Genomic DNA, 23,754 nt, shown 5'->3' with positions numbered 1-23,754 from the left:
TCATAGTGGCCAAATAGGACATTTTCTGAAGTCCAATGTCTCTATTGAACATGGACAACTGTATCTACCCCACACAAGTTTGACAACCATTTCTACCCCACACCAGTTTGACAACCATTTCTACCCCACACCAGTTTGACAACTGTATCTACCCCACACCAATTTGACAACCGTATCTACCCCACACAAGTTTGACAACCGTATCTACCCCACACAAGTTTGACAACCATTTCCACCCCACACCAGTTTGACAACCATACCTTGCCCGCAATAGTTTGATCGAGCATGGAAAGACCAAGGCCACAATAATGGCTACAAAACATAACTCCATTCATTTGACATGTGACAGTGGACCCAACCAACCACTGGCACATTCCCAGCAAGACATTTCAAAAATACTGTTGTGGTGGCGAATTATGTCTGAAACAATAATTTCTCTATGTCTGAAACACAAGAAATTATTGTAATAGTTTAACCCAAGTCTGTGGCAGATATACTGTAGCTTTAATATCCACAGTCCTTAAAACAAAACATTTTCAAATAATTTAAGGTGTACTGGTGATTTCCATTCAACTTCAGAACATATACAACATTTGCAATCATTTTATTGTACTTGTGTCTGGACTATTTATCTTAGATCCACTTTTTCAAATGATAAAATAAAATGTAAAATGATTATACTGCACAGAATGTGCTTATTTTATTAGATTGGCTTTGTATGAAATTGTTTTGTAAAATATTTATAGAAAATATACAGGTACAAGCTAATAAAAATAATGACAATCATAATGAATTATTCACTACATTTAAGTACTACATTTCTACCAAGGGGCTTTGCATAGTAAAGGCAAAACTCACCTCATCTACCATGCTGTACCCAGCTGGCACAGAACAGCCATGAGGTGGAGGAGAGGTGAGGAGAGATACATGCCAATCAGGAATGAGGGGGGAATTTAACCAGGATGTTTGGGTTACCCTCACGACAGGTGCCATTGGATTTCCTGACTGGAAGGTTGTGTGTTTGTGTGAGCATGTGCCTGTGTGTAAATGTCTGCATGACTAAAATTAACAGCTCGTGTGTCTCTTTGCGAATGTGTTTCTCCCCCAGATGAAGTTTTGACCAACTCTTACATCGTGGCCGGTAACATTGCCCTCCAACACCACGTGTCTCCAATCCAGTGACCAGGCTTTCTTTGCTCTAGCAGTGGGATTCAGGGTTCAGTCATGCCGGCAAATTTCTTTGCCTACACTTGTGGTGCTTTGATTCATGTACTTGTAATATTCATGGTATAATATCGTTTTCGTGAATGTACTTATGTTTTGACAAGGCTGATAAAAAAATTCAATGCTTGAGTGTCATAAAAAACTGTAAAAGCGTAGTTTTCAACAGGGTTAACCATATAACGAATCACTCATTTAAATAAATAAACAATAATCTTCAGAAATGTTTCAGGTCAACAAATTAACTAGGCAATGACAGTGAAAACTGTATGTTTAAAAAAATAAAAATGCAAAGAGGGATGTTTCAAAAGGAGGTGTGATGAATCAGATTTATGTGGTGCCATTTTCATCTGTATTTAATATTGTGCTAATATCACATGGTGGTGCACAATTCTTTGCTGTACCTGCTCTGTCTCTACCTGCACTATTTCCATCTGCTCTATCTCTATCTGCTGTATCTGTACCTGCTCTATCTCTAACTGCTCTATCTTTAGCTGCTCCATCTCTAGCTGCCCTATCTCTACATGCTCTATCTCTAACTGCCCTATCTCTACCTTCCCTATCTCTACATGCTCTATCTCTAACTGCTCTATCTCTACAGGCTCTATCTCTACCTGCCATATCTCTACATGCTCTATCTATACCTGCTCTATCTCTACATGCTCTATCTATACCTGCTCTATCTCTACCTCCCCTATCTATACCTGCCCTATCTCTACCTTCCCTATCTCTACATGCTCTATCTCTAACTGCTCTATCTCTACAGGCTCTATCTCTACCTGCCATATCTCTACATGCTCTATCTATACCTGCTCTATCTCTACATGCTCTATCTATACCTGCTCTATCTCTACCTCCCCTATCTATACCTGCTCCATCTCTAGCTGCTCGATCCCTATTTGCTCTACCTCTACTAGCCATGGAAGTGAACATAGCCTTCCTGCAGTGATCGTAACAGCTGTGTAACCCTACTAAAAATACCGTGATCCGCTAGGCTGCTTGCATTTGGTGACTCCTGCAGAACAACGTGGCTCTGTAGGTTACAGTTGGAAAGCTCATCCTGCAGGCCACATCACTGCGGATCCACGTCCATGTTTCGGTGGAGGGGGGGGGGGGGGGGGGGGGCTGATTTATGTGGTGCTCTGCACCAGGTCTCATGTGACTGCTCCCTTCCACTAGCACAGGAAGTAGGGCACCCTCGGCTCCCACTCATTCATCACCCTAAGAGAGATGGATGGCAGGAGAAGGTAAGGTGGGAGGAGTGGGAGGAGAGAGCATGCAGTGTGGGAGCAGGGAGACTGAGGGAAGGACAAGGATAGAAAAATCATTTGCGGGAGACAGAATAGTGTTAGGAGAGAGGGAAAAGAAAGGGGATTCTGTAGCTGGACATCAGCAGGTAGATGGAGAGGGGTGGATGACAGAAAGACACAATTGGATGGGTGTTTGTTAGTGAGTGAGCGCGCGTGTGTGTGTGCTTGAAAGAGAGAGCATATAGACTGAAAAAGAAAGAGAGAAAGAAGAGAGTGAGCGAGAAATACAGTGTGTACATTGGGTTAACACACAAAAACCTCCAGCAGTTTGCCCCAGTGCTTAATTACTTTTACAGTAATTGGCCTGATTGTTTATCGCCATAATTAATCTACAGGAGGCGGGACGAGGAGACGAGAGGAGGAGAGATGGATAACACATCACACACACCCTACAAACTGTCCCCTGGTAGCTCTCTAGCCTGCAGAGAGAGACCGAGAGATTACATGTTACGAAATGCAGTGTGCCATCAATCAGCTGGGGTTGGTTTAGTCAGCATCTTCCTTGTCAACAACAACATACAGCCTGGACGAATCAGTAGAGAAGCCTCCCAAATCCCCTTTTAAATTGCTTGTATGACCATGTCTCTAGGTGAATCAGTGGGTGGTATTTCATCCTGCTATCAGGCCACTGTTAATTTGCCGTTAAGCACTGGGCTCATAAATCAGGAAATCGTGTATTTGCAATGGATTGTGGGATAGTCCTGCAGCTCTGTCAGAGGGAGTACTGGGCATGAGTGCCCAAGGGGGAAATTAATAATATTTAATCAGAGAAATAATTAGAATATGAATTGGTACCGGTCAGTTGTCTTGAGTTAATTGAAGCTTTCTTTTGGCAAGATGTCAAAATAGCTTGCTGGCCTGGAGGTGATGTCTAATTGTTGGATTGCAGGCTTGTCAGTGCTGAGACTCAACCGACATGTACAATTCTCAGCTTACCACTCTGATCTTTGGAGAACTGTTTTTCCATTTTTAACTGTAATTGGTAGTTATGTTGGAGAGTCCCTAAGTTGGAATACAGTGGATTTACTTTTTTCAATTAAGCACGTCATACAATTGAATTTGTAGTGTGCATTTTCTACACTCTATGTGTGTGAATGTATATAGTTCAGTATTATATTAATCTGCAGCACTCCACCAATAAAAACCATTCCTCTGTCAAATGCAGTAAACTCTGTTGTCAGTTCCAGGTTCTGGTTGTAGATCTAATAAGATTCACTGCAAAAAATATGCAGAAAATTAAAGAAATCAGACGTGGTGGAAATATCTTTTCAAAGCACTAAATGTACTGCATTTGATTGCCCTTCATGCGTGCGTGTGTTTTGTGTCTGCTTCTGTTTCGTGTCTACTTGCGTTTTGTGTCTGCGTGTGTTGTGTATCTGCACGTGTTGTGTGTTTGCGTGTGTTTTGTATCTGTGTGTGTTGTGTGTCTGCATGTCTTCGTTTTTGCCAAGTTATCTGTGGGAAGCAGCTATCTCTATCCCACTTAGGGTTGGCATAAAAGACTGCGGCCCATGGAGTGCTGTTAACCTCATCCTAACTGTCAAACAGGCGCTGAAATGGCCTTGCCAGGTGCCGAGGCCCACATGCGGTCAACAAAGCCAGTATCAGAGTATGCTAATGACATTCAGCTTTCCTCCAGAAAGGAGTTTTCAAACGTGCTTTTTTTCCACAGATTACTGTTGGAAATGATCAGGGCTGGAAATGAAAGACGTACTGTGTGGTCACGATGCTTTGCGAATGGTGCAGTGGAGGCCACATCTACACTAATGAATCAATGAATCAGCGTGTACTCATAGTCACAAAACATACAGCAATCTTGGTTATTGGTGTAATGTGCCTGGCGAGTGGGAAAGCAAGGTGGAGGGAGAAGGTTTGTTATGAGTGTCAACCAGGCTTCATGTGTCTGACATGGTTAACATGGAGGCTGTAGAGAGGTGGTCCTAGCAAAGAAATGATGTTGTTTTTGTTTTGCTTGCCAATGTAATGTCCTACAAAACGGGAATGAAGATTCTAACCTAGCAAGGACATATTTTAAATAACAACACTGCAACACTAGGAGTCATCCATTTGACGTCTTTGGTGTGTTTTATCCATAGACCCAGGTGTGTTTTTATCCATAGATCCAGGTGTGTTTTTATCTATAGACCCAGGTGTGTTTTTATCTATAGATCCAGGTGTGTTTTTATTCATAGATCCAGGTGTGTTTTTATCTATAGATCCAGGTGTGTTTTTATCTATAGACCCAGGTGTATTTTTATCTATAGATCCAGGTGTATTTTTATCTATAGATCCAGGTGTGTTTTTATCTATAGACCCAGGTGTGTTTTTATCTATAGACTCAGGTGTGTTTTTATCTATAGACCCAGGTGTGTTTTTATCCATAGACCCAGGTGTGTTTTTATCTATAGACCCAGGTGTGTTTTTATCTATAGACCCAGGTGTGTTTTTATCTATAGACCCAGGTGTGTTTTTATCTATAGACCGAGGTGTGTTTTTATCTATAGACCCAGGTGTGTTTTTATCTATAGACCCAGGTGTGTTTTTATCTATAGACCCAGGTGTGTTTTTATCTATAGACCCAGGTGTGTTTTTATCTATAGACCCAGGTGTGGGTGTGAGATCCATGTATTCACTAACATTCTGTTGTCAGAAGGAGTTGGTTTAATGTGAATGATAATGTATTTTTTTGCATGCTGAACAAGCCTGATATAGTTGTTGAATGGAGGCTAGAGGGAGGTGGTGATCTGGGAGGTTGGCTGCCAAATCGACTGCTACTTCACAGGGAGCGTGGTTTTGAAGAAAATATCCTTAAAAACCAGTCCCTCATATCACTCATGAAGATCCTAGGGGATAAAACATAACTCGTTTTTCAATCCTAGACATCTCTTTAATAAAATATTCTCTCCAAGGCACCACTATGTCGACCTTACTGTTACTATATATCTCTTGATGTGGAAAATCTCTACAAAAATTTAACATTGGGGACAGGTTCATTAAATGGAACCAACATCTATACTAGAGAACTCGCACTAGATTACTCAGCAGACAATCCCTGTAACCCTGATTTAATCTCTACAAAGGGACAAGACAGGGCTGTTCTGGCACAGCTGTTACACTCTGTCCATCTAACCTCTTGCTCAAAGCACAAGGTGTAATGTAGAAATTAATTGCGATAACACTGATAAGACTATATTAAATGTCTCCATGGACAAGGAAAGATGTTTTGATCAGGGGTGCTGATAATGGCTGAGCACCGTGCTACTGAACAGATGTTGAATGGATGGACAGATGATCTGTTTCAGTCAATTTATTTGGTACCTTCTCTGGATATAGAATCGGTTTACACTGCAGAGGGTTCCCATGGGGATGCCAAATCATTATTGGCCTGTGCATCTATTTAAGATCTCCATTTACTTGGAAATTTAGATTGAAACTATGAAACAATGTTACTCGCAACTCCCTCTGGTTGACAAATCCAACAGAAGCCAAAACATCCCAACTTGTGGTGACTGTCCAAATACTTATGGACTGCACCGTGCAATGTTAGAGAATCCTTACTTCCCTGCTGGGAATAATGAATGGCATTTTCATTATCGTCAACTCATTCACCTGGGATTATGAAAAAACGGCATTGTAAGACCCCTCTGTAAATTGAAGATGAAGGGTGGATTGACTCCCATGTGTTTTATTGTATTATTGGGCCAATAACATCCACACTGTCAGGTTTTGACAACGCTTTCACTTCCTTCGGCTGGCTAACAATGGAATTTGAGAATTCCCCCCCCCCCCCGATTTCTTTTGTCACTGTTGTCCAGTCTGTCTGGAACATAATCTCATTATACACAGCACCCTCCGTGTCTGGAAGCAAATTTAAGAGCATTGTTACCTTAGAATTATGTCAGTCCTGCTCCTGATGGTGAGAAACACCTTCTTCACGCCTGCTAATCTTGGTGATTCCTTTTTGCAAATGAGAGATCTGGTGATTCCTGCAATTGTGGGTCGATACTTTAAACAGCATTTGTCTGCTTTGACCTGCTGATAAAAACTTTTAACATTGCCAGAAACAACTTTTCTAGTTTGAAGGGTGCTTCAAATTATGCTCAACATCAACCGAACAGGGGATCAGAGTGGGCTGGAAATTCAAACCGTTTTTAAAATGTGTCTGTCAGACTGTGCCGTACTACGTGTGTGTGTGTGTGTGTGTGTGTGCGCGCAACCATGTCACGTGTTTGTTTTGGTTTTTTTCACTTCCTTAGACTGAACCAGAGCTGATTGAGGAGACCAACGTTGATCGTCTGATTGGCCCGCGCGGGGGTTACGTCTACCCCAGAGGGGTCAAAGGTCACTCGGAGACCTCCACACTGAGCTCCCAGCCTTCCATCGACGAGGTGCGCCAGCAGATGCACCTCCTCCTGGAGGAGGCCTTCAGCCTGGCCTCGGGGGGGCATTCCATGGCCGGACGCCACCATCACTCCCACCACGGTCACCACCACGGTCACTACAGCCCCGGACCGCCGCCCCTGCCCTACTCAGATGCAGTGACCAGTGCCCCGGGGACCGTGAACCGCGTCCGTGGTGGGGGACTGCAGTGGGTGCCAGCGTACAGGGCCGACATGTATCAGTGCAGCCTCCCAAAACCTGTGAGTTTGTTTCAAATTCTTTGTTTCACTGCTGATATTGAAATAACATCTGTTGTTGTTTCAGAACTTTGTATAACACTTCAGTCAGAAAATAAAGCATTAAAGAAATATGCACTGACAAAATTACTGACACCCTAGACAACATTTTTGGTAACAAAGCCTTTGGCCAAAACAACTGCCATCAAGCACTTCCTATAGCCAAAGGATCAGCTTCCTGCATTTCTGTACTGTGTTAACTGCTCCAGTTCTCCCAGAGTTGAAGGATGCTTCCTAACTGCTTTTGTTTCGGAGTGTGGCAATAGCACTGTCGGGACTTTTTAGGATTTCCTTATAGAATTAGTGAAGATTAAGTAAATTATTCAGACTTATTTGGTTTTATTAAATGACAAACCAAATAAATAAATATTGGGATATTAAAACACTCTTCAAAATGTCAAAACATTTCTAGAATAACATGCATTATTTTCGTAAAAGTGCAAGTGTAACAATATTTCTGGTCATGACTGTACAAAAGCAATTCCATATTCCAAATTCCATATATGCATTTGGCACTTTTACAGCAATGGTGTTTACCTTACCTTTAGATGGATCCCCAAGGATGTGTGCAATATAAAGCAAAACCAGTACGATTCTCATTTTCCATAGACTAATGAAATGCCATATTTATTAGTTTGCATATTAGGACCTGATGTTCATTTGACGGACATTTTCATGGTGGGTGCTGCAGAATATGCCCAACATCAACCAAACAAACATCAACATCAACCTTTTTTGTCAGTACTGCAACCTTTTACTCTGGTCAATTACTGCATCAAACACTTAAATAACAGTTTTAAATGATATAACTGATCAATTCAATGTCAAACCATGTCATTTAATGCTTTAAACGTTTTTACAAATAAGATATTCGACTACAGGGGTGTTATTTCTTAATGAGATTGTAAAGGGATAATTCAGTATTTTAGTGACTTCCTAAAAGCCAGAACTGGATACCATTCTTGAAAGTTCTGAACTAGTGTCAGTGCAGTTGCTGTTTTCATACACTTCCACTTCCATTTTGATTGTAATTAGCTTTTGCAAGGAAATCGACCCCTAATTTATTCCATACTGGATGCAAACACAAATGTTGTCCACCTTGAAATTCATTTATTTGTAAGTAATGTGATATATAAACACAGTTTGAGTGATTGAGAAAATTTTACTCTGGGGAACTCAATTTAGGGCATTCAATTGATAAAAAAAATCCCAAGTTATCCCTTTAAGAAGCAAAAACTTTAACATGAATGTGCGTGGTTACCTCTCCCACAGGCCTTTAGGTTCACTCAGCTTCCTGACATGGCCATGGGCTCTCCTCCTCCCCCAATCCCCCCCCGTGCTGGACCCCCTCCTGGGACCTCCCTAAGACGGTATGGACATGACACATGCAGGCACAAACACACCCACTAAGACGGTATGGACATGACACATGCTGGCACAAACACACCCATTAAGACGGTATGGACATGACATATGCAGGCACAAACACACCCACTAAGACGGTATGGACATGACACATGCAGGCACAATCACACCCACTAAGACGGTATGGACATGACACATGCAGGCACAAACACACCCACTAAGACGGTATGGACATGACACATGCAGGCACAAGCACACCCACTAAGACGGTATGGACATGACACATGCAGGCACAAACACACCCACTAAGACGGTATGGACATGACACATGCAGGCACAATCACACCCACTAAGACGGTATGGACATGACACATGCAGGCACAAACACACCCACTAAGACGGTATGGACATGACACATGCAGGCACAATCACACCCACTAAGACGGTATGGACATGACACATGCAGGCACAAACACACCCACTAAGACGGTATGGACATGACACATGCAGGCACAAGCACACCCACTAAGACGGTATGGACATGACACATGCAGGCACAAACACACCCACTAAGACGGTATGGACATGACACATGCAGGCGCAAACACACCCACTAAGACGGTATGGACATGACACATGCAGGCACAAACACACCCACTAAGACGGTATGGACATGACACATGCAGGCACAAACACACCCACTAAGACGGTATGGACATGACACATGCAGGCACAAACACACCCACTAAGACGGTATGGACATGACACATGCAGGCACAATCACACCCACTAAGACGGTATGGACATGACACATGCAGGCACAAGCACACCCACTAAGACGGTATGGACATGACACATGCAGGCACAAACACACCCACTAAGACGGTATGGACATGACACATGCAGGCACAAACACACCCAGATTCGCGCCCAGGGATGGGCAGTATTTATGATACATTTAAAATATGTATTTCAAATACAAAATAGTACATTTTGTAATTTGTATTTGATAGGGTTACGCTTATTGATCGGCTTTACATGCGCATTTACAGCTGGAAAAAATTAAGAGACCACTCCAACTTTTTCAATCTTTCCAAAAAAGTTGAAAAGAAAATTTTTGAGTGAGGAATAGAAGTGTTCAATTTGCAGTGGTCTCTTAATTTTAACCCTTCTGTTGCATGAATAACTGCCTGACACAATTTATTATTATACACTGCTCAAAGAAATAAAGGGAACACAATCATCATAACACCAAGTAAATTCAACTTCATATCAATCCAGTTAGGAAGCATAGGCGATTGTGAAACAATGTCACCTGTTTTGGTGCAAATGAAAACAGATAAACGGGGGAGCCAACAGCAAGACAACCCCCAAAGAGGGAATGGTTTTGCAGGTGGTGGCCACAGACAATTGCTATCTCCTTTTCCTTCCTGACTGATTTACATTTTGCTAGTGTCCTTGTTGCTACTGGTGGCATGAGGTGGTACCTGCAGTACCTGCACCCCATTCATTATGTACATGTAGTCCATCTTCTCCAGGATGGCACATCCATACGTGCCATCACAAGAAGGTTAGCTGTGTCTCCCAGTACAATCTCAAGATATAGAGGAGATACCAGGAGATAGAAGGGCATCAACCCAGCAGCAGGACCGGTATCTGCTCCTTTGTGCAAGGAGGAACAGAAAGAACAGGAGGAGCTCTGCCAGAGCCCTACAAAATGACAGCAAGCGGGTTACTGGTGTGCATGTTTCGGACCTAACTGTCAGAAACAGACTCCATGAGGGTGGAATGAGGGCCCGACGTCCTGTCCTCACAGCCCAGCACTATGTAGCTCGATTGGCATTCGCCAGAGAACACCAGAATTGTCAGGTCCTCCATGGGCGCCCCATTCTCTTCACAGATGAGAGCAGGTTCACACTGAGCATATATGACAGATGTGAAAGAGTCTGGAGACACCATGGTGAATGTTATGCTGCCTGCAACATCATTTAGCATGATCAGTTTGGCGGTGGGTCAATGATGGTCTGGGGAGGCATATCCTTGGAGGGTTGCACAGACCTCCATGTGCTAGCCTAACTGACTGCTGGCTGACTGCTGTTAGGTACCGGGATTAAATCCTCAGACCCATCGTCAGACCTTACGCTGATGCAGTGGGCCCTGGGTTCCTCCTGGTGCAGGACAAGGCCTGGCTTCCTGTAGCCAGAGTGTGTAGGCAGTCCCTGGATGACAAAGGCATTGATGCCATTGACTGGCCCTCATGTTCCCCAGACCTGAATCCAATTGAGAACCTCTGGGCCGTTATGTATCTGTGCATCCTACGCCGCCAAGTAGCGCCAAAGACTGTCCAGGAGCTCACTGATTCCCTGATCCAGGTCTGGGAGGAGATCCCCCAGGACACCATCCACCGACTGATCAGGAGCATGCCCGTATGTTGTCGGGAGTGCATACAGGCACGTGGGGGCCATACACACTATTGAGTCACAATGTAAGTTGCCGTGATGAAATTCATGCAAGTTGGAACAGCCTGCGATTTCAATTGTTTACTTAGATTTTCGGGGTGTGAGTTTGAATCCAGCCCTCAAGCCCTCAATCAGACACAATCGAAACACCAAGTAACTAAATTAGAATAGAATTGAGTCATTAGAAAATTGTTAGTTAAACATTAAACTGTTGGTTACTTTAAAACGAACCTTCATCTGGGTGATCACAGGGATGTGTGAATATTCAATCTTTTAACTGGTCAGATGTATCGCATGACTCGTTAGGCAGAGAAAAGCTGTTGTTATCAAAAATGTTTTGCTTAATCAACTGAGTCAGTGTACTGGAGAAGGGACAGATCAAATAAGCTGATAGATGGATGGTTTGCGAAGTGATTTCATGCTCCCTTGTAAAGGTATTTCTGTATTTTTTAAATACAGAAATACAGTAGTTTATTTTGATACATGGTGTGGCTGCTGTATTTTGTAGTTTATTTTAATACACTTAAAATGAAGGTATTTGGTATTTTATTTTAAAAATACATTTTGATGTATCTTTGCCCATCTCTGTGCGTGCCCACACATACACCGGTCTAGCCCTTCCTCAGATGTATTTATAACACATTATCATACTGTCACACAAGAATAAATCACAGAGCTCCTCGAACATTCAGATTAATTTGCTAATATTCACCAGGTAAATTCATGGTGGCCAGAGTGATGTCGGTCTGTATACCAGTTTGAATGCAGAATCAGTACATTGGAAGGCGACGTGAAGAGCAACGAGTAGCTGTGGGTTTTAGATGGAGCATGTCTGCCCTCATGTGGCGAAGGGTGTGTATTGCATGCAATTGTAGTTCTCCCGAGGCATGAGTGTGTTACCTCCTTCCCTGACTCAGCTCCTCGTCTGACCTGGGGCCCAAGGCCAGGACCACAGAGTCATCTGGAACCAACATGGCCGACATGCAGACTCAGCATAACGACAGCAGCTATGCTCCCCTTTCCAGAGCCGCACTTCCTTCAGTGACAACCGAACAGCCTGTATCCACCTACTCAGGTCAGTGAATGTGTGCACCTGCTTTCGTTGAGTCCATCGGGGTTAAAGGTGTGAGCACTTGGAGTGTTTATCAAGTCATTAACTTACCATAGTCACATTTTAGCGTAAAAACGTGGTTATTTTCTTCCACAACCCCGTTTCCCCCAAAAAGTTGGGATGCTGTGTAAAATGTTAATGAAAACCGAAAGTCCTTAAAAACCCTATATTCGATATAAAATAGTACAAAGATAACATATCAAATGCATGTCTGCGTTATAAACAGACATGATTCTGTAGTGGAAATCACTGCATGGGCTCAGGAACAAATCCCTAAACCATTGTCTGTGAACACAGTACATCACTGCATCCACAAATGCAAGTTAAAACTCTATCATGCAAAGAAGAAACCAGATATAAACAAGATCCAGAACCGCTGCAACCTTCTCTTGGCCCAAAATCATTTAAGATGGACTGAGGCGAAATGGAAAACTGTCCTTTGGTCTGACAAATCAAAATTTGGGAATCATGGATGCCCCCGGGCTAAAGAGAGGGACCACCCAGCTTGTTATGAGCGCACAGTTCAAAGCCAACATCCGTGATGGTATGGGGGTGCATTAATGCACATGGCATGGGTGACTTGCACATCTGTGAAGGCACCATTAATGCTGAACAATATATACAGGTTTTGGAGAAACATATGCTGCCATCCAGACATCGTCTTTTTCAGGGAAGACGAAAAAGACGTCTTCCCTGAAGACGTCAGCAAGACAATGACAAACCTCATTCTGCACGTATTACAACAGCATGGCTCCGCAGTAAAAGAGTCCGGGTGCTAAACTGGCCTGCCTGCAGTCCAGACCTGTCCCCTTTTGAAAACATTTGGCGCATTATGAAATGAAAAATAAGACAAAGCAAACCCGAACAAATTCAAAATGGGAATGTATTTTTACAAAAACACAACGCTTCTCAGTTTCAACATGTGATATGTGGTCTTTGTACTATTTTCAATAAAATATAGGGATAAATGACTTGCACATCATTGCGGTGTGTTTTTATTTGCATTCGTCCCAACTTCTTTTGGAAACAGGTTGGCAGTAACGTTTGTCACCGTAGGATTTCTCCTGCCTAACGACGTTCTCACCCTATCCATCACAGGAAACCCCATCACAGCAGTGTATGCCATCCCTGCCTCGCGGTCCGGCTACTCGGAGTACTTTGTCTCCACTCCCCCGTCCTCCTACCGCAGCCCGTCCTGGATGTCGTATCCCCCCGAGCCTGAAGACGTGCCCCCCCAGTGGGCCGAATCTGTAAGAACCCCCTCTACTCTCCACTCTCACAGCACAGGTAGAACTTACACCCACCGATCCAGGATCAGATACGTTCTCCCTTATTTTCAATGGAAGGTGGGGATAGAGTAATCTTATCCTAGATCTGGGTTTTAGGGTAAGTTCTACCTTCCAGCCAACCTCAACCCAAACCAATCCTGCCCCAGGTCTAATAGTTGTTATACAAGCCCATGGAACAGTTAAGTTCCAAATGAGGCACAGAGCTCAATGACTTTGAACTTTGATAAGATACCAACATTTGTGAGTCATCAGTGAAAATAAAGGAAATGTCATGCTAGGCTTTGCAGAGGGCCTTATCAGGAAATGAAAGGAAACTGAAACAAACGTTTCCTCAATTGCCCCTGGGCAGGATTGGCTCCGATTATCTTCAATTATAAATACTCTCTGTCTGTTAAACACAAAACAAGTTCCATTTTCCCTCTGTCGGATTCGTATATGCCTTCCCCTTTCTGCCGTGGACTCTCCTTGTCTCTATGGAATGTTCTCTTTATCCCTGTTTGTCTGCCTGTTTCAACCAGATGCCTTCACGCAGTGTCTTTTTGCAGAACCAGTGTCATTTAGAAACCATTTGCTGAACTGAATTTATGGCTGGCGTTGAGTGGACACAGCAAAATACCGGGGTAGTTGAGCACATTTCCTAAATGAACACCTCTTTTTTCTTTTTTGATTTTTCTTTTGTAGAGTCAGAAAGTCATGCACATTTCATGTCCAGAAGTGACCCAAAAGTGGAGTTCAAACGCTTGGTTTGAATCGAAAGTTCATTTTAACAGTAACAGATATTTCAATACAGTTTATTTATTACCTTTTTTTTTTCTTTTATCGTGTGAGTCTCGTCCAAGTGTGCTTGTGTATATTTTCTCTTCTTTTCACCCATTTGAATATATGTAAAATCTGTGATGTGTGGTGAGGTCAGTGGCTGGGTCGGTACTGGTTATTATCAGAGCTGCATTCACTCACAAAACATTGATTGAGCTCAGGATCATCATATGAAATATAGCACTACCAACTCAAAATGAGGTAAGCTAGACAGATTTAAGAAACAGCTTTCACCACAAGTAAACGCTGACCCAGTGCATGATACACGACTTATAGTCTTAGATGATGACATCCTATGAACACACACACAGCTCAACTAAAAGCTGCGACCATCCACAACAGCTAGGCGGCACTAAAGATCAATATGTGTGGCACCTCAATGTAGCCATACTTAGTTTTGATCAAACTAGCCTAGCAGAAATTTGAGCTTTAAGTCATTTCTTTTCTTCAGTATTTATTGTACATTTGCATAATAAACTAGTTATTCTCGTGTTCATTCCACATTGCAGAAGCCTACCTCCACTTATACATTAAATTAATTTGTTTACCTTTCTGGTATGGATTAGTTGAAGAAGTGTTTGATGTGCATATTAATATAATTCTGTCAGGTTAGTGTTTATGCTAGCTGGCTAACTTTTTTACCTTTGCCAAAACATATAAAAACATGTAGGGCACACACAACCTCTGTTCACCCACAGACCTCTTCAAGGCAATATTAATGCACAAACTATAAATTGTACTCAAAATGAATCAGCCTACTAGCATCACAGGCAAAGCAGTGGAGCACTAGAATGCATTTTAATGGGAAGGGAGGCACGGCACGATGACCAGACCCTGGCACCTGGGCAGAGCCGGCTCTAGCCTTTTGGGGGCCCTGAGCAAAATGTAATTTGGGCCCTCCCCTATCAGTCGGGGGCTCCCTAGCAGACGGAAGCCTCCTAGCGGTCGGGGGCCTAAGCGACGGCTTACGTCGCTTATGCCTGGAGCCGGCCCTGCACCTGGATCAAGGTTATAATCGTTAGCGAAAACGAACGAAAAAACTAAAACTAGGTGGGAAAAAACATTGTCGTTAACTGAAATAAAAATAAAAACGAGGCATTACAAAAAAGCGATAACTAACTAAAACTGTAATGTGTGGTTGACAAAACTAACTAAAATTAAATTCAATTATAGAGTAAATGTTCTTAGTTTTCGTCTTTGTCAATGTCTTTCCTTTTTTAACGCTATTTAAAACACGCAGAGTATTCGCTCAGCTGTGTTTCCTTTCCCTGCTCTCCCTCTGTCTCTCTGTCACTCACATACACACACACACCCACGGGACACAAGTTTATTTTATTTTTTTATGTGTCATGTTCTTTTCTCAGATTCAGCTCCCTGACATTCTGACAGAAATGTCTTGTGTGACTCAAAAATGAGTTGAATACATGCGGTTCATCATGTATGTCTTCTTTAGTCTGTTGGCTATTAAGTTTTTTTTCTTGGCACACGTCACTTCCACATTTTGCATTTATTGCGAAGTGTAGACTGTTTACATATTTGTGCCCATATGTACATTTTATGTACTGGTTTTTATTGTTGAATAAATATTTTCTAAAATTGTATGATGTTTTTGTTGAGTTATTATTACACAATAATGCCCCTGTCAAATAGCCCATATTACAAAAAAAGACTAAAACTAACACTAAAACTAATAAAAACGAAACTAAAACAAAGCATTTTCAAAGAATAAAAACTAAACTAAACTAGCAAACCCACTTTAAAAACAAATTAAAACTAAACTGAATTTGAAAACAAAAAGTCAAAACGAAATAAAAAATAAAAACTAATAAAGAATGCAAAACTATAATAACATTAACCTGGATACGATCATCGTGATGCAGTTTGAGGTAACCACTGCCTACCCGGCTGGTCCTGACAACATGTCACTGACTGATACACTGGTACAAGAGACACAATGTTCACCCTGAAAACTGAGACAATAAGGATTTCACCCAAAACATATTTTGGTTGGGATCAAAACGAGGGGTGATCGTTTCGTTGACACGTGGCCTCCTCTCTCTTCCAGGTGGCTCTGCCGGGGTACGTGGAGGCCTTCCCTCATCCCCGCTACCCTCAGAGCAGCCCCCCGAGACTCCCCCTGCACTACGGCCAGGCCGCGGAGCCTCTCCCCACCCCGGCCACCACCGCATCCCAGCAGAGCCTGCCTGACGTGGGGGAGTCCAGAGACAGCATACCCCTCAGCAGCCTCTCCACCTCGGCCCTGGTCCAGGCCATTCGCCAGGAGGTGGCAAAGCTGGCCAAGAAGCAGACAGATATGTTTGAGTTCCAGGTGTAGTCCCCCTCTCTGGTGGTTGGGATGTGAAAATGCAGAATAACCCTTCTGAAAATGCTCTAAAGCTGGAGACTAAACAAACTATCTGACAAACTCAGCTTTTTATCACATTTGTATATTAAAATTGGTAAAAGCATCTTTCTTCCCCTATCTCTCTCTCTCTTTTTCTCTCTCTCGTTCTCTCTATCTATCATTGTGCAAAAAAAGACCACTTTGGCTCTGATGTGTTTCATGACCATGCTCTCATTTTGGAGTTACCGAAGGGTGAAAGTGTTCTATCTCAAACTGTCAGTCATCTCTCCTTAGCCGTGTCTGTATAGTTCCATTGTACATATGTCATATCCTTGTCTCAGCATCTGTGATAGTCTAATTGGGACGGTAACCATAGCAACCCAGGGAAAGCATACAATGTCCGATGAGGTGGAGAGAACCTTCACGTTCGTGCTCCCAGGACCCAGCGCTTCAGAACAGAAGAGTCATGGATAGGTCACAATGTATATACTGTATATTGTAAGCATGTAGAAGGATGCCGCGTAATATTAACTCTTTTTTTTTTTTTTTGTACACCATGGGCTCCATTCAATCAAACCCACAATGCACTGCTTACGCTGTAGCTCTTTTTGTCCTATGGTCCAATTAACTCAAACTGGTCTTGGGTACTGTATGAAAACCTACAACTACTAACGGGGAAAAACCTGAAACAGGGATGTTCCTCTTTTTCGGAACCAGAGGTGCGTGGGCATGTGACGAACAGTGTAATCAAAGATGCTGTGTAAACAATGCTACGGCGGGTTTGAACGACTTCTAGCTCAACTCCGTTTTTGTTGCCATCTCCAATTACGTATTCCAGTTTATTGTAGTGTTTTTTTTTCTTGTCCGTACCAATAATTAACAACTAAGTCAGATTCCCATTGTACACTGTTCTCAGTCACAGCTATTGTAGGTATAATTTAAAAGAGCTTGACAGCGAACTGAGCGACCTGATCAGTAACAGTGGGCTAAACATTTGGCACAATTGAAGTCAGTAATAAATGGGTGGCGAATTCATCCAAAGATGAGTAGTTACTGTTACTGTATGTGAATGGATGCTGAGTGAGGATCTGCCACTGTGTTTGAAAAAGATCCTTCTCAGAACATATGGTGAGGCGAGAAAAACACTTAAATGGAATGGGTGCCAAACAAGACTAGTGTCTTGACAATGCTTCCAAACAGCCTTTGTCAATGAACATGATGATGTAGTATGTACATCTATATACAAAAAAATATATTTGATTGGTTGAACAAGTTACAACATGTTGTTTGCCAAGGGATGAGGAAACATTTACAATTATCAAATGACTGTAATGCTAAGACATGAGAAAAAAAAAAAGAGCTGTTAAAAAATACAAAATACACCTACCACTATACATTTTCAGTTTCCTTAAAAATGCCTCAAAACAGCCTTTCACAGTGAACATGATCATAAATTAGGTACTGTAGCCCTCTTGAACGCAGTTGAGTTTAACTGGGCTTAACACAGTTTTCAATGGAAGTATAGGAAGCAAACAGGTTGTGCCTCACCAAATTAGTATGTCAGTCAGACACAATTCGGCCACAGAATCCAGTCAGAAAAGATTTAAGATTTCAGTGTAATGAATTCACTGCACTGTAGTCATTCTAAATGAGTGTGATACTTGTTGTAACCATTATATTAATACATTCTGTAATATTGACTGGACTGATTGGAATATGGCTTTTTGTAGGTATAATGGTACTAAGACAGTGACTCATTTTCGCATTGAAGACTTTCAGTAGTTAATTTCTTGCTTCAAAAAGTGAATGTCTAATGCAACATTTGATCTCCCTGATGATTGTAATGCAACTTGAAATTTAACTTTTTTAAACGATAACCAGTTGAAATGCACTTTATCCTACTGTGTGATGTACATGTTGGAGAGCTAGGGAAAACAGTCAGGGCAGCCCCCAATCCTGGTGTTTGGTCTTCTTTATGGATTCTGGGGTTTTATTTGGTCGTTCTCAGCAAGTGAAGCAAACAGGTTGTGCCTCACCAAATTAGTATTCATAGCTGGCTTTTGATATTATTACGGACTGTGGGCATGGCATGCATTAGTCCCAAGACTCACACAAGCTTGGTTTAATACATATTTGATTAGATGAAGAAGTGACATCGAATGGAGAGAAGTGCACAAATCGCAAGGTTGCGCTGAGAAACTAAATTGTTGTCAGTCTTCAGTGACTGTAGTGCTGAGAGTGAAAGGGAGTGAGTTATTCAAATGAGTAACAGCGCCATGAATAAAGAAAGCATGCAGCGTCACGGCCTTCTGTTCATGATGACACTGGCGCACTGTCAGATGCAGATTATTGATTCTGATCCTGATTTTCCTTTTTTAACCGACCCCTTTGTAGGCTGTGGCAGTGGACTATCTCCGTTTCTGGATGAATCCAGGCCAGTGTTGTCAGGTGGGACGGTTTCCCGCTCAACTGGGCTATTTTTAATGACAGCGTGGGGGGTGGGGTGGGTGGGGGAGGGTCAGCTTGGGTGGGTCGATTTACAGGAAAAATAAGTGTTTTTGCGGTTATTTTGGGTAGTCTGCAGGGGATTTTTTTCGGTATACTGTCAAGGCAATCTGGCAACCTTGATCCAGGCGGATGTGGTCCCCACCCAGTCCAGCGTGTTCGTGTGTAAATAGGGTCGTTCAGCCAAGAATTTGGTTTATTTTTTGTTTCCCTCATTCATTTTGGTGGACTAACACTCATGGTTGTGGATGGACTGTTATGTTACCATGTAGGCTGTGTACTGTAAAATAAAGCCCTTTTTGTCTGTTCTGTAGATGCTGACCAGTTTTGTGCAGAAATGAACACCTTTCACATTCTACTGCTGATACATCAATACGATGCCAGAAACAGGATGTCCAGATTGTGATTTGAAACTTTGCACTCAATAAAACTGATGACATGAGATTGTTTGTCATTCATTTTTTTTGTCTTGTTGAAAAGAAAAGATAACATTGTGATTAAAAAGCATTCTTAGGCTAAGTTTTTCTCCCGGATTTGAAGCGGTCTTCTCTCAGTTTTTGGATGATGGACGCATGAAGGTTCTTCAGAAAGTAATCTATGGGAAAAAGAGAGAATCAAAGCAGTGTATTAAGTGTTGATTTGAATTCACCAAACAGTTAGGCCAAATGTAAAGTTTAAAATGCGAGGCTATTGGGGTTATCGTCTTGCCTACATGAACAGCACATACCAATTCAGCTTTATCCTGCCACTTATCCATTATTTGTTTAATTGAATCAGAGTCCCAACTATTAAGATGCATTTCATTTTAAATCAGGCGGTTTGAAGAATGAATGCTGACTGGTTAAAAGCTTTGGTATACAGTATGAGGCCATTGCCACTGATATTAAATCTCATTTTTAACTGCTCTATTTGCTTTGATAAGCAGTACAGCAGGGCCGGCCCTGTACAGAATAGCAATACAGCATTTCAGGGGTTTGTGGTCTATTGCCAATACACTGCCAATACGCTGGAACTGTAATTGTGGAAATAAATAATAGTTTGCTAAAAAGCGTCAGTAATTGCATGGAGGGTAAACAATCATCATCATTTTCTTCCGCTTATCCGGGGCCGGGTCGCAGGGGCAGCAGTCTAAGCAGAGATGCCCAGACTTCCCTCTCCCTAGACACTTCCTCCAGCTCTTCCGGGGGGACACAGAGGCGTTCCCAGGCCAGCCGGGAGACATAGTCCCTCCAGCGTGTCCTAGGTCTTCCCCGGAGTCTCCTCCCAGTGGGACGGGACCGGAACACCTTCCCAGGAAGGCGTTCCGGAGGCAACCGAAACAGATGCCCAAGCCATGTGGAGGAGCAGCAGCCTCTCGATGTGGAGGAGCAGCGGCTCTACTCTGAGCTCCTCCCGGGTGACCGAGCTTCTCACCCTATCTCTAAGGGATCACCCAGCCACCCCGCGGAGAAAGCTCATTTCGGCCGCCTGTATCCGGGATCTTGTCCTGTTGGTCATGACCCAAAGATCATGACCATAGGTGAGAGTAGGAACGTAGATTGACCGGTAAATCGAGAGCTTCCCCTTGCGGCTCAGCTCTTTCTTCACCACGACAGACAGATACATCGACCGCATTACTGCAGAAGCTGCACCGATCCGTCTGTCAATCTCCCGTTCCATCCTTCCCTCACTCGTGAACAAGACCCCTAGATACTTAAACTCCTCCACTTGAGGCAGGCACTCTCCACCAACCTGAAGTGGGCAAGCCACACTTTTCCGACAGGGGACCATGGCCTCGGATATTCGTATAGTATACTGTATAGCTGTATTTGCTTATGATAAATAGCATTATTAGTGTTTGTTTGATTAAAGTGCAAGCAGTTTTATTAGTCAGCTTTCATTCACAGTGAGTGTCATCATGAACAAGAGGAAGGGTGGCAGTGACATTGATCAGTTTTCTGGGCAGCCTCAGAAAAGAAAAGTTGAGAGCAGTGAGAAAATGAGGACCAGTCAGATGATAGAAGTAGCACAAGAAGTGAGTCAATGTTTATTAATGTAATAATCATTGCCATTCAGATCATAAATGGTTAGTAATCCATTCCTGAACATCAGGGCAAGAAACTTGTTTACTTTCTTTTTCATTCTGGTGCATTCAGAGTAAAGAAAGAGAGGGAGAGAGAGGGTATGAGGATGCCAACAGGGCAGGGAGAGCAGGTGACATGGAGGTGAGTGAGAAAAGGAGCAAATATTGATGACTGATCTGATATTGCCATGTTGGTGTTGTTCTGACAAGGCACCACTAAGGCACAGGTGTCTCAGGTTAGGTTTAGGTCAAAGGGTGGGGAGCACTGGGGTAACCAACTAACTACAGGTCAGTTGCAACGATGGTCCTGGAGCAATATTAATGATGATGTTTTAGGAACAACACCAACACGGTGATATCAGATTGTGTGAATATTGATGGTTAAGAGTCTTATAAATATTTAAAACAATGTTGACTCCATGGCTACGTTCAGAATATTTCATTTTCATAGTCATGGCAACATAATCGCAGTTAGCAGTGGTGGAGCACCCCTGGCTTCAGTGTTGCCATATCCATATCTATTGGGCTACTTTTCAAATGTCGCTGGTGAAAAATAATTGGTCGCGGGTGGCGGGTTTTTAGGCTACATCTGAATTTCACCGCGGCCGCCGCAATTCTGACTTTATATGCTATATCTTGTCCTAACCTGATTCCGAATAGGCTATGCGATTCTTGTTATGCAAATTTTGACTTAAAAGCCTGCCGAGGGAAAAGGGATATCCTCGAAATGTCCACTAATACTAATACCTTACTTCGCCGTAGGCGGCAGCCTAAGTGAACAGTAGCCTATAACCTACGCACAGACTTTTTTTTCTGAGCCAAGCAAAATAAGCCTACGTATCATCGTTAATATTAGGCTATATAAATAAACAATTGATTGTTATTTTAACATTGCCAACGTTTCAGATAAGCAATAAGGCTTGCAAAAACAGTGCTAACAACGCAATTGACCTTTGATTGTATTTGCACTAACAGTTATGTCTCAGAATAAACGGCTAAATTGCAGGACGAAGCTGTTTTGAAGTTGGATAGATGGTTCAACTGAAGAAGAAAAAAGTAGTCTGTATTTACATCTGCCACGATCCAAATGCTCTCCCAACTGCGCTCCTAACTCCAACTCCTTCATCAGGATAGCCACCTCGTTGACTTGGTCCATTTCGCTCCTCCTGATCGAAGTTCGCCTACCGGTTGGAGGACTGAATACTTCCAGAGGCTGGTATTTGGTTGTGAAGAGGATGCCGGTGTCCGGCCATTGCTCCTTGTCTAAAACCTGTTGATGCTGCCGCGGCTCATGCTGCGTTTGTTGCTGCGGCTTCTGCGCATTGCATTGATTATGGTTAAGAAAATTAGAGGCCCAAATCTCGCCACATGCGTTAGATTCGTCGTAGAGAGAGGGGAAGAACCTTGATTTGTTGGCACTCATCTTGTTTTTCTATTTTCGGTAGTGAAGAACATTTAGATTTGTTTGGATTCGAATGTTGAATGCACCTGCGATTCTAGAACCTAACACATAGATATGGATCACCTAGCGGGGGGAATCTTTTTTTTTTGGGGGGGGGGGGGGGGTCATGAATGATTCGTTTTTATTTTTGAACAAATCTTTTCAGTGACTTGGTTGTACTGAATCACTGCTCTAGAAGATTCATTCAATCAGTGAATCACTTTTGCTTTAGGTGGGTGTGAAGTCGGAATGGAAACTCTTTCATCACCAATGCTTAACACTTGTCAGATGTCACGATCCATTGAATAACTATATTATATATTAATAACTATAATAATTTCCGAAATAATTGTGGAAGCCAGTATGTTAGCCTGATCTTAGATGTATTTTTTAAAATATGAAATGTAGCCCATAGGCGTATCCGAGCGGACCTGTATCACTGAACTTCCTATCCAAATCCCCCACGGGATCCAGAAGAGAGTGGGTTGGCTACTTTTCACATTATTTTGTTGTAGTTCGTACATGGTTAAGCCTATGATGCATTTATTTTTTTAAAGTATGATGCAATAATTTAAAGCCTAGACAAATGGTCTGTTGTAAGGACGCACTACCCATCTTTCTCCATAATGCGCTGTCTTGTCTTCCGCTAAATTGTGCGCTTTAAGATCATTTATTTAAGTACAATAGGCTGCTTATGCTCATCGGTTACATGGCCTGTCCACAAATGTAGGTCTATAACAGTGCATGTGGAATGTCTTATAGTAGTTTAGAATATATGCATGAACTGCACTCCAGAGCCGCGGAGCGTCTGAAATTAATTTGTCACCTCTGGCTCAAAGTCAGCCGCGTTGGATATCATGCGATTGCGAATAATAGCCTATTTTTAAAATGTATTTACAGTTCTAACCACCAAGCCCCGTAACATAAAAGCATCTGATCGCATATCTCCATTGAAATATTTATAAAATAGGCTACCTGAACCGCGAAATATTTTAAGAATGTATTTTGCAAGTTTAGTAGAACCTCAAACCACATGCTGTGATGAGCGATTAACTCTCAAATAACCTTTAACCAACTGCAAAGCATAACAGTTTTGAATGATATGTTAATTCATTTCAGGATATTTTCTCATTATTATATAATTTCGGATATAGT

The 23,754-nt window shown here is 42.5% G+C and overlaps 1 protein-coding gene across 6 annotated transcripts in view; it reads left to right on the top strand.

Annotated features, from left to right (window-relative positions):
* The window catches only part of kiaa1549lb (KIAA1549-like b), a 103,076-nt gene extending 83,995 nt beyond the window's left edge, over window positions 1-19,081 (top strand). For 4 of the 6 annotated variants that reach the window (XM_034287714.1, XM_034287713.1, XM_034287706.1 and 1 more), the window contains 5 exons: window positions 6,788-7,171; window positions 8,480-8,577; window positions 11,949-12,106; window positions 13,241-13,392; window positions 16,313-19,081. In XM_034287714.1, coding sequence (XP_034143605.1) covers window positions 6,788-7,171; window positions 8,480-8,577; window positions 11,949-12,106; window positions 13,241-13,392; window positions 16,313-16,582 — 1,062 coding nt within the window. In that variant the 3' untranslated portion in view covers window positions 16,583-19,081. Of the gene's footprint in view, window positions 1-1,108; window positions 1,380-6,787; window positions 7,172-8,479; window positions 8,578-11,948; window positions 12,107-13,240; window positions 13,393-13,949; window positions 14,052-16,312 lie in introns of those variants that run through there. The other 2 variants (XM_034287707.1, XM_034287708.1) reach the window with 2 other exon arrangements.
* The last annotated feature ends 4,673 nt before the right edge of the window (window positions 19,082-23,754 follow it).

The sequence above is a fragment of the Esox lucius genome, chromosome 2, assembly GCF_011004845.1.
Source record: "Esox lucius isolate fEsoLuc1 chromosome 2, fEsoLuc1.pri, whole genome shotgun sequence".
Lineage (NCBI taxonomy): Eukaryota > Metazoa > Chordata > Actinopteri > Esociformes > Esocidae > Esox > Esox lucius.
This window is presented reverse-complemented; position numbering and strand designations above follow the sequence as displayed.